General features: G+C 39.8%; 2 protein-coding genes and 1 pseudogene across 2 annotated transcripts in view; 1 reads left to right on the top strand and 2 right to left on the bottom strand.

The window, feature by feature from the left end:
* Positions 1-808: 808 nt before the first annotated feature.
* Positions 809-1,794, bottom strand: LOC135405121 (sentrin-specific protease 5-like; annotated as a pseudogene).
* Positions 1,795-1,868: 74 nt separating this feature from the next.
* LOC135405125 (microphthalmia-associated transcription factor-like) lies at positions 1,869-3,686 on the bottom strand. Its single transcript, XM_064639841.1, has one exon. It carries the CDS (start codon positions 2,592-2,594, stop codon positions 1,893-1,895), a length of 702 nt encoding a protein of 233 aa, XP_064495911.1. The 5' UTR covers positions 2,595-3,686; the 3' UTR covers positions 1,869-1,892.
* A 2,363-nt stretch (positions 3,687-6,049) lies between these two features.
* Positions 6,050-12,063, top strand: part of LOC135404737 (guanine nucleotide-binding protein G(q) subunit alpha-like) — a 30,418-nt gene continuing 24,404 nt past the window's right edge. The window contains exons 1-2 of the mRNA XM_064639481.1: positions 6,050-6,186; positions 11,911-12,039. Coding sequence (XP_064495551.1) covers positions 6,050-6,186; positions 11,911-12,039 — 266 coding nt within the window. The remainder of the gene's footprint in view (positions 6,187-11,910; positions 12,040-12,063) is intronic.

Genomic DNA, 12,063 nt, shown 5'->3' on the forward strand with positions numbered 1-12,063 from the left:
GGTGGCCACCTCAGCATTCTTCACTCACACACAATCGGAATTGCCATTAGACTTCCACCCTTCAATTACACATTTTACATTTTAGGTAGTTATTGGCTATGTACTTTCCAGTTTGTCATTTTTTTGGCAGTCACATTTATCAACTGTACCTGGTTTGAAGAGGAAGGAATATAAGACCTAACAAACTTAAATGAGATCTATTCTGAGTTAACCTTTGTTTATGCGCATATATAGTCTCTTCCCCCCTTTTTTTGTTTTTAAAAGTGTAAAATGCTTTTCTGATAATAATTTGTTTTATGAGTGAGGTAGAAACTTCTACATATTTGGGTTAAAGGAACATAAAAAAGTAATGCCCATACACTTTTAATTTCTAATTGAAATGCACTTAAGTTGTTTTATAACTTAAATTCTATTGCTATGACTATTATCAGTTATCATTCAAAGTATTATTGCTTCAGAAAACACACCATGCATCTTTATGTTTTCAGATAAATTCACCCATATTTGTCATTTCTAGTTATATCTCAAAGGTGCACTAAATTTACAGTTTTATGGCTTTAATTGTATGCTTTGTCTACAGGCACGTTGAGAACATAAGAGAATTAAACTGACAGTAGGAATATTCTATGGCAGCTCTGCAGTGTTCTGCCAGTTAAAGAACTTATCAAAAAAACTGAGGTAACAACAGTGGTCACACCACTCAGCTGAGAATTGCTCAAAATTCTTGGAAGTTTTCAGAAATTCAAGTACACAAACACTAGCTGCAGCTTATCAGAAATACTAGATAAATTAGGTTGGCTGCATTTTATTAGTCTATTAGCTGGTGTTCACACAACTCCCTGTAAATTCTTTTTCTCACTCAGGGCATATCTTCTTGGGAGAACTGAAAAGGCTGGTCTAAGGTGAGGTACTTGCAATACTGGAGCACAAAAACTCCACAATCACTGTCATTTTTCTGTTGTGGAATACACTTTGTCACAGCAGTCTGCCAACCTTGAAGGAACTCGGGGTGATTCTTCTCCTTTGCTTCAGTCAGCAAATATTGTTGAATGTTTTCCACACAAAACTGAAAATGAATGCCTTGGGAATCATAAAAGGAAATAATTCGACTGGGGATGTTCACAACAATGAGGGACCAGTGGACTTCCAGGTGAATAGGAATTAATAAGAGAGTCTTTTTGAATAAGTCTACCTTTTTAGTCCATCATTTTACGCCATTATATCCTTTGGTTACGAACTGTCTATGAAAAAACTGTTAAAGAAATGAATCTTTTCAGGGACTGCATCCATCATGAGTTCACCATACATGTTAATTATTTGGTCATTCAGCCAGTTTTGACCTTCCAGTGTAGTTAAATCATCTGTATCCAGTATGTGTTTATTATAGGAGATTTGGAAATTGCAAGTGGAGGGTTTTGGATGTTTTTCTTGATATTTCATGATTTCTCTGGTGATAAAAGATTTTCTATGGGAGAAATCTTCATTAAAGATTTCTTCTAATCTCTTCAGGACATCTTTTTCACAGAGTGGTATTAAACTGCCATATTTCTTTATAAATTCATCTAGAAATTCATGAAGCCACGTTGCCAATTGCTCATCAGTTACCTGAGAAGTTTTTTGACTGTCTTTTTTGTCTCTTTTGTGAGTTCTTGATTTCAGTCCTGTGGTTTCTGGTGAAGGTTTTTCGAAAGGATTTTTACAGTAAGGGTGATCTAGTAATATTGAACTAAAAATGTTTAAGGAGTCTTTTATTTCCCTTTGGTTAGGGCTATTTTCATTTTGTGTCAGCTCCATGGATAAGAGTCCATTTGTATGATTGGATAAAATATATTTTTATCTCTTTTATTTTTCTATTATCAAGTCACATACAGCTTGGGATTTGAACAGTATTTCTAATATTGATCGTTCATTAGGGTATCTTCTAGTCTGGATCTCATTTGCACAGGAACACTGTAAGTGCCAGTTGGTTCAGTTATATTCCCAAGGTTGTCACTGAAGGTGACGGTGCTGTCGGTGAGGTTGAGGGTGGTGGTGGTGCAGGACAGGTTTGCGTGATGTGGCATCATGTTTTGGGTGTAGTTGTCCAGCACAGGCTCCTGTTCGATGACTGTGTTGATCATATCAGGGGAGTAAAGGTTTGTAGATGGAGTAAGGAACAGTCTGTATGCTTGAGCTTGCATCTCAAGTTTCTGTATTCTGAGCAGCAGGTGGTCGTTGGCATGTTCTAGTTTCTTCAGGTTGTTTTCTAGCTCTTTTGTGCACTGCAGGTCTCTTTGCAGTTTACGGATGTTATCAACTGAGGCTTTTAGGATCGTTGTTTTATCCCAGTGTATATTTGGGTCATTGGGTATTAAAGTGCGTAGTTCTTTTAAATGATTATTAATATTAAATCTTCTTCTTCGTTCATTAAAGTTGTGATTGTCTTTCTTTTGTCTCTTTTTAACTAACACTCTTGCTTCTGAGTCTGTGAGTTGCCTTTTTACATTAGGAAGATTAGCTGGACACGAGTTGCTGATGTTTAGTTCTGGAGGAGGCACATTTTGGTTGTCATGAAGGTTAATTAAATTGTCAAACACAGGCAACGTATTTGTCATTTTTAGTGTAAGGATTCACAGTAATTTATAGGATAGAATACTGTCTCTCTGGATGCAAAAGAATGAAACTGGAGAACAATCACGTTCCTTCAGATATAAGCAGTGTTATTTAGCATTTAGGTTGCTTTAAATCAGGAACTTATTTATAGGAGCATGTCAGGGGATTAGGGATGCTTCTTGGGAAAGCAGCAGCTTTGGTCTAAGGTTGCTACTCACTTCCATTGCTTAGCACAGAGACTAGAACAGATGCAATTCAGGACGATTTTAGACACTTTTAAAATTATGCATATTTGTAATTTATAGAATCTGAGCAAGGTAGAATTTGTCTTTTGAATTCCCAAATATAATAAACTGAAACAAATTAATGCAAGGCTATAATTAATAATTAGTTGTGTCTTATTTTTGAGCTTGTTATTGGTACTGTTATCTTTTTTAGCAAAACATTTTTGGGTGAAAGAGTATTTAGACTCTTTGTTTCTCTTTCTTAAAAAGCTTCACAGTTCTGAAAGCATCTGAATTGGTTTTTAGCAACAATTTGCATTAAAAAAAATTTGACTAAAAACCAGTTTCTACCTCTCAGTCTTTCTGACATATGCTTTATGGAGAAGAGAATAGAAAAATTAAGATTATCAAAGAAGCTTACATAGTTTCGTTTCTTGCTCATTGCTATAAAAGTTAAAAAAGGTTTTGATTTTCTCTATTCACTTACTAAGCAACAGTTTAGATTTAAAAAGCCATGTTTTTGTTAAGCAGTTCTCTGTGTTGTCTCTTTAGATCTTATCTCTCTCCTCACAAAGGTGGAAACTTCAAGCTAGAAACGTGGGGGATTTTTCTTTTTTTTTTTCTTTTTTCTCTGGCAAAAACTGTTTTTGTCAAATAAGATATTTTGGAATTAGGCATTCTACTAAATAAGTTTACCTTAAAGCTTCTTCAATAATCTCCAAAAACCTGTCTGTAAAATACAGAAGTAATGAAAGAGTGTTTACACAGTTGTCTGCGCAGGGGGAAGGCAGCACAGCTATATTTAGCATTATTTCTGTTTCACTCTGGTGGAAAGTTGTTCTTCTCACACACTGTGGAATTTCTTATCAGTAGTCAAAGAACTTTAAAAACTTTACTTTTCTATTTCATTGATGCATGTATCTTAAAACAGTCTTGGTTGTTTAACTGAACAACTTCAAAAAACAGTAAGACTATGTTATGAATTTGTAAGATAATTTCTTTCTCTAATCAGAAGGTTGCAAAGTTACAGTTTTTATAAAGCAGGAGAGTTTTATTCCTTCTCTAGCTCCCTGAGAAATTGGTATTGTAAACTTTTTCGTGGATTCGGCTGGGGGGAGATTTGGGCTCCTGTTTAGTTGCTAAGTAACAGACTGTCTCTATTGTGTAATACATTTTCTCTCTCTCCCTGGTAAAACTGAATTTTGCAAGGGAGGGCTTCCCACTTTTCTTTTTCCTTTTTCTCTCAGCAAAAACTTTGTTCATTTTTTCACACACACACACATACACAGTGACACTGGTAAACATTGTGAGATCACAAAAACACATTTGACAAACACTAGAGTTAACATGAGAATTAATTAATTTTTTTTTAGTCTGCTATCCCTTTTCTTTGGCAGGGATTGTCTTTTTCAGGCTTTCATTGCATTAAACAATCTGTTACATATCTTATGTGTTTTGCCCTACACACATTGAGAGACTGAAACAGTCAATTAGTACATGAACAAAGAACCGGTAATTCAGGCTGCAAAGAAGCAAGAAAAGAAGGTGGGTGCCGATGGCTCGTGCAAGGACGGGTTTTGCTCTTTTGTTCATCGCCTGGCCCCTGCCCTCTAGTTTTCTGTCCCTCTCCATTCGCCTATACATCTTGATTTGAATTTCTTTCCTTAGTTATTTTTTCGGTGGAGTCATCTGGTGGAAAAACTGTTTCTGCCTTCAGGAGTGAATTATTAGGTTTTTCTACAGTTTTCTGGCTTGTAGGTGTGGTTCAAGGACAGTTTACTATATTTTTAATACACTGGCAACCTGTTTATCTTCTTGGGCAGCTGCATCTCCGAATTTGGTTCTTATGTGAATTATTGCATAAATTGCTGCCCCCTGCATGCTTCCAAATTTTTCAAAGTCTCAAAAGTGTCAGGCAGACACACAAAGTCTTATTTTTCCAGCACCTTAACAGCACACATCGTAATTCAAAATCATTAACCTTGACACTTTTATGATTAAGGAGGGTTTTCCATGTAGATAAAACTACATTTTCGTCTTTAGTTCTACGTTGTCCCATTGTTAAAAATTTTTGTTCCTGGTGGCACCCCCCAGTACCTTACCTAACAAGGAGTCGATAAAGTTCTCAGATTCAGATCTTTTTTGTGGAATCCCACTGCTCTCAAGCTTCACCGGGCTGCCCTCTCCCTCATGCGTCAACCCACGAGTCCCCCTCTCTTTAGGGAAGAAATCACTTGCTCTTTCTCTCTCTAGGAGAGAAGTCACTGCAAAAATTCTTTCTCTCTCAGAGAAAAATCTTCTTTGAACTCTCTCTCGGAGATAAATCTTCGGCCTCAGCAATCACGTCAGTGGTCACCAAATGTCGCTGTTGAGACGGCCCAAGTGACTTCTTTCAAAGTAGGAACAGGATAGCAGAAGGCTGGAAGAGCCTTTATTGCAACAAGTTGCAGACATTTATACTTTTTACACAACACACATGTCAACTTACTATTGGTGTCTTCATATAAACATACATCAGGCCATACGCATGTCAATCTACTATTGGTGTCTTCATGTATAAATACATCAGGATTGGCTGCAAAATAGTAAACTCGTGCTGACACAGCTTTTGTCGAGTCATGATGATTTGCAAAAAGTCCAGGAAGTCTGTTTTTGTACTTCCTGTCTTCCATCTTACTTCCTTCTGACAGACTTGTTGTTAACCCCAACAACATCAGACTGGCGACTGGTCACTAGTGGGGTTCTGTAGGGCTACATCTTAGGCCTAGTTCTTTTCAATATCTTCATAAACTACTTGGACATAGGACTTGAAGGTATATTAAATTGGGAGGAGCTGTTGACTCCCTCGAAGACAGAGAGATCTTGACAAATTAGAGGGCTGGGCAATCACCAACTGTATGAAATTTAAGAAGGGCAAGTGCCAGATTCTGCACCTGGGACAGGACAACCCTTGATGTATAGACAGACTGGGGAACAAGATAGTGGAGACCAGCCCTGCAGAAAGAGATCTTGGGGTCCCAGTCAATGGCAAGTTGAATGTGAGTCAGAAATGTGGCCTGGCAGCCAAAAGGGCCAACCATGTCTTGGGGTGCATCAAGCACAGTGTCACTAGCATCTCAAGGGAGGTGATTGTCCCGCTCTACTCTGCGCTGGTGTGACCTCACTGTGTGTAGTTTTGGGTGCCACAATATAAGAAGGATATAAAGCTATCAGAACATGTAGGAAGGAGGACCATGAAGATGGTGAAGGGTCTGGAGAGGAAGCCATACGAGGAGCAACTGAGGTCACTTGATTTTTTCAGCCTGGAAGAGACTGAGGGGAGACCTCATCATGGTCTACAGCTTCCTCACGAAGGGAAGCGGAAGGGCAGGCACTGATCTCTTCTCTCTGGTGACCAGTGACAGGACCTGAGGGAATGTCCTGAAGTTGTGTCAGGGAAGATTTAGGTTGGATATTAGAAAAAGAGAGGGTGGTTGAGCACTGGAACAGGCTCCCCAGGGAAGTGGTCATGGCACCAAGTGTTTGGACAACACTCTCAAGGCACATGGTGTGATTCTTGGAGTTGTCCTGCGCAGGGACAGGAGTTGGACTTCAGTGATCTATGGTTCTAGGAGAACAAGGTCCAGCATAGCACCTCTCTTTGTTGGCTCCTCTATCCTTTGGAGAAGGAAGTTATCATCAACATATTCCAGGATTGCCTATGCCCTTTTGTGTTGTCCCTTCAACAAATATCAGGGTGGTTGAAATCCCCCATGAGGACCAGGACTTGTGAATGTGAGGCTGCTCCCATCTATCTATAGAGGGCTTCATCCACTTGGTCTTCCTGGTCAGGCAGCCTGTAGCAAACCCCCACTATAATGTCACCTGTCCCCATCCTCCCTTTAATTCTCACCAATAAGCTCTCAGTCAGCTCCTCATCCATCCCCAGGTGGAGCTCCATTCACTCCAGCTGGTCACTGACATAGAGGGTGACACTCCTCATCTTCCCTGCCTGTCCTTCCTAAAGAGCCTGTATCCTTCCATTCCAACAATCCAGTTATGGGAACCATCCCACCATGTCTCCCTGATGCCAATAAGATCATAGTCCTGCAGGTGTGAACATGTCTTTAACTCCTCCTGTTTATTTCCAATGCTACATGCATTTGTCTAGAGGCATTTAAGTTGGTTCCCTGATGAAGCCGAATTACTGGCTAGAATTCCTTTGTGCTACCCTTCAGGTGCTCTCCTGCTGACCTGCAATCTCTCTACAGGATCTGAGCATCTCTTGCTGGCCCTGGCATCAAAGTGGTAAGAGTGGGATGGACTGAGGTTCCCCTCCCCCAGCAACTTTTGTTTAAGGCTGCCTTCATCAGCTTGGCAAACCTATTCTCTTCCCCTTCTCTGACAGATGGACCCCATCAGCCCGCAGTAGACCAGGTTTCTCAAAGCAAGTCCCATGGTTTAAATAGCTGTACCCCCGGCTGTGGCACCAGTACTGTAACCATTTGTTGATTCTCCAGATTCATCTTGCCCTTTTAACCCCCTCCCTTTGACTGGGAGGATTGATGGAAAAACTACCTGCACTACAGAGTCCTTTACTGCTGCTCCCAGGGCTCGGGAATCCTTCTTGATACTGCTCAGACTGCTCCTGGCTGCATCACTGGTGCCCACATGAAACAACATCAACAGGTAATAGTCAGTGGACTTTATGAGACCAGGTAGTCTCTCAGTGACATCCCTGATACAAGCCCCCAGTTAGCAGCACTCCTCTCTAGAGAGCACATCAGGTCAGCAAATGGGTGCCTCCTTACCTCTCAGAAGAGAGTCTCCTACCACAATCAACCATTGCCTTTTCTTAGTTGGGTTGGTTGTTATATGGGGAACAGATCAGGCTGCCTTGCTCAGCTCATGTCTCTCCTGATGTGACAGGTCTTTCCTCTTCAGTCTGCAGAGCAGTGAAGCAGTTCTGCAAGGGCATCTCAGGCTTCAGGCCAAGTCTTTTCCTTCTGCTATGAAGAAAGTTAACTCCATCCCAGTCAGACCCAGTATAGTGGAGAGAGTTCTTTTTATTTTTAAACATTTAATTGAATATTTTCTATATGCCCATGGCAGGGATATAAAAATAATAAAAGATTGAAAAGTAAGGTTGTGTAACAAAGAACTTTTAGTCTATTTTCATGACTACAGTGATATATTTATTAAGTTTTAAATTAGTGAGAAGGAAAAGTGGTAGTGACCAAGTGTTGCTGGTTCCAGGCAAAGTTATGGAAGAGATCATCCTGAGTGTTGTTACATGGCACATGTAGGACAACCAGGGGGTCAAGCCCAACCAACATAGAATCATAGAATCATAGAATTGTCTGGGTTGGAAGGGACCTCTGAGATCATCAAGTCCAACCCTTGGTCCACTACCACCGTGGTTACTAGATCATGGCACTAAGTGCCACATCCAGTCTTATCTTAAAAACCTCCGGGGATGGAGAATCCACCACCTCCCTGGGCAGCCCATTCCAATGTCTGATTACCCTCTCTGTAAAGAATTTCTTCCTAATGTCCAACCTAAACCTCCCCTGGTACAGCTTAAGACCATGCCCTCTTGTCTTGCTGATAGTTGCCTGGGAGAAGAGACCAACCCCCACCTGGCTACAACCTCCTTTCAGGTAGTTGTAGAGAGTGATGAGGTCTCCCCTGAGCCTCCTCTTCTCCAGGCTGAACAATCCCAGCTCCCTCAGCCTCCCCTCATAGGACACTCAGGTCCCTTCACCAGCCTTGTTGCTCTTCTCTGGACCTGCTCCAGCCCCTCAATATCCTTCCTGAACTGAGGGGCCCAGAACTGGACACATGGATTTATGAAAGGCAGGTCCTGCTTGACCAACCTGATCTTCCATGACCAGGTGACCCGCTTAGTAGATGAGGGGAAGGCTGTGGATGTTGTCTATCTAGACTTCAGTAAAGCCTTTAACACCATCTCCCACAGCATCCTCCTATAAAAACTGGCTGCTTGCTGCTTGGACTCTTCAATGGGTAAATAAACTGGTTGGATGGCCAAGCCCAGAGAGTTGTGGTGACTGCAGCTAAATCCAGTTGGTGGCCAGTTGCTAGCAGTGTTCCCCAGGGCTCAGTTTTGGAGCTGGTGCTGTTTAACATCTTTATTGATGATCTGGACGTGAGGATTGAGTGCACCCTCAGTAAATTTGCAGATGGCACTAAGTTGGGTGGGAGTGTTGATCTGCTTGAGGGGTCGGAGGGCTTTACAGAGAGATCTTGACAGACTGGATCGATGGGCTGACGACAACTGCATGAGGTTCAATAAGGCGAAATGCCAGGTCCTGCACTTGGGTCGCAGCAATCTCATGCAGTGCTACAGGCTGGGGGAAGAGTGGCCTGAGAGCTGCTCAGCAGAAAGGGACTTGAGGGTGCTGGTTGACAGCCAACTGGATATGAGCCAACAGTGTGCCCATGTGGCCAAGAAGGCCAATGGCATTTTCACTGTTCGGGTGGTCAGGCATTGGAATAGGTGTCCCAGGGAGGTGATGGAGTCACCATCCCTGGAGGTGTTCAAGAGGCATCTGGATCTGGCACTGACATGGTTTAGTCTGATCTGGATATGGTTTAGTGGTTTAGGGGTTACAGTGGTAGTGCTGGGTGGATGGTTAGACCTGATGATCTTAAAAGGTCTCTTCCAATCTTGATGATTCTATGATTCTAATAAAAAAAAAAATTGAAGGATGTATGCTAAATTGCTTTTGTTGCACTAGTTTCTGGTTGTGATTTGTTAGTAACAAAGATTTATTTTTTTTAATGATTTTATGCATAATATATGAATTTTTCTATGAGGTACTCTTACTGGTTTTGACACTGCTTCCATGATTCTGGGTTTGAATGTATAATTTAAGAGACTGTAATGAACCCTACATTCTTTAAACTGTTAAGTGAATATATCTTGGGAAGAAAATAGGACTCTAAGAGGTTGTGTAAGGATTCTGTATAGCCTCTAGAAGGTGATACTGGTGAAATGAGTAAGAAGTTTTCTGTTTAGTAAATGTGTAAGAGCAGAACTTGAGAAGAACAGAATGAGGATGAGGAAAAGATGTCATTTTAAAGGATAAATTAGTGCTTCTGGAACTTAATGACATCAGTGTTGTTTGCTAGACTTTGTTCCTTAATCAGTTTCCAGTAATACAAATGAGATGTGATTGTTTAATAATGACACTTTAAATTATTGTTTTTCTAAAAAACAGTCAGATGTGCACTACTGCATATCTTAGTAGTATGCCCACTATGATCATGGTGCACATAATGGAGACTACAGCTGAGGCTTTCCAAAGGAATGCAACAAGCAATTGGATGGATGGGTCACCAACAAATTTATTCTCTTAAAGTTCTCCTGCTTTCATGAATACCACTATAGCATGCAATGATCCACAATGCTTCTTTGTACCCTTCTTTTTTTCCAAAATAAAGTCACAGAACAAAACCAATGTTTTTGGTGGGGTGGGAGGGGAAAAGAGGTCAATTAGAGTTTCAACATCTCTTTAGATTTCCTATTGTGGTGGTTATGAATTTCTTACGGATTCCCCCTCCACCAAATTGATGCTCAGCTTATCCATTTTGATTTTTGTGTAAAACAACTAAGGCCAGATGAAATGCTCAGATTTTCAAGCCATTTTTTCTATTGGTAGAAAGTAGTCAGGGTTCTGAGAAAACGTTTTCAGAGCAGTAACTTCTGAATATAAAAATTTTTCTGAGATATATGATTCAATACATCTTTCTGAATATTTACAATATTCCCACATTCAGCATTTACTATCAGCTTAATCTTTCATGAATAAAATCATAATAATTGATAATATTTTGGGTCCCTCCCAGAACTGACAAATTAATTATTCATATTTTTGCTGTAAAGTAGAACTCAAATCTGTTTCTGTCATTATTCATAACAATTTACTTTAACTATTGCATAACAAATCATTCAGAGTATCTAGAAGTAATCTAATTATTCCTTGTGTGAATTTATTTAAAAAAGAACACTTTGAGTAATAACTATGAAGAAAATAATTCAGAGTTTAGTGATATTTAATGATTTGATAAATCGCAAGGAGTGCATTGCTACCCTTCCCCTGAACAAATCAGGGCAACCTTATGTTATCTTAACAGTAGCTAACTGTGACCAACTAGGTCATTCTTGCGCTTGGAAATAATCAAATACACAAAAAATTTCCTGCAGCAGTCGTTTTCCCAGGCATCTACCATGGGGAGAGCCCAAGATGTCTGGTGCACTGAATTCATGGAATGTGCAACTCCTGGACCCAAACAGGCACGTTGGTATATTATCTCTCTTTTTTGACACATCTCTTACAAAAGTTAATTAAAACCTCCAGTGCAGTGCTACTTTATACATGAAAACCACCATTAAGCAATAGCAGAAGAGTTGTGTGTTGTAGTTGACAAGCCCTTACAAGCAATTTTATTACAGTTTCAGATTATTTGGTAATTGACTGGATTTATTTCATGTAGTGAAGGCTTATTAACTTGATCAGAAGTTTCAGTCTGGATGCAGGAATTTCAGGTGGAGAGTTTTTTGATTTGTCAGTGTGGTATTTTTTTCTTTTATCTACAAAGAGTGCCATTTATCCTCCTACTGTTTTGAAACTGATAATTAATAGTCCACTATCACTTGGGAGATTCATGTTTATATATCATTTGTAAACACTGCAGAGTAATTATCAAGAAATATGTTATAGAATCAGATAAAATTAGTCTTATATTTCGTACACATTTTATCATATTATTTGTCTTTAATCAGAATTCAATAACTGAAAATTTTGAATTGTTGGTGATTCAACATGTGAAAGTCAAGCAAATTTATATGAAAATTATAATAATCATGCTGTCCTTTTGTAGAACTTATTTAAAGCTATGCAAGTTACCAGAAAGGGAGAATGGAGCACTCCTTTATATTTCCTTCCCTCTTTTATGTCATTATTGCACTTTTTTCTGTTGCACTTCTTCCTATCCCACACTCCATTTCTTTTCCTAATACTTCCTTTCCCTTTTCCTCAATGGGATTACGGTATCATTGCCTTGCATTCCTGTTGTTTCTCCCCATTTATAGTTACCTTAACGACTTGGACCGCATAGCAGATTCGGCCTATCTACCAACTCAGCAAGATGTGCTTAGAGTTCGAGTCCCAACAACAGGGATCATTGAATATCCATTTGACTTACAAAGTGTCATTTTCAGGTAGAAAAAAATTTTAATGCCCAT

The sequence above is a fragment of the Pseudopipra pipra genome, chromosome W, assembly GCF_036250125.1.
Source record: "Pseudopipra pipra isolate bDixPip1 chromosome W, bDixPip1.hap1, whole genome shotgun sequence".
In the NCBI taxonomy this organism is placed as follows: domain Eukaryota; kingdom Metazoa; phylum Chordata; class Aves; order Passeriformes; family Pipridae; genus Pseudopipra; species Pseudopipra pipra.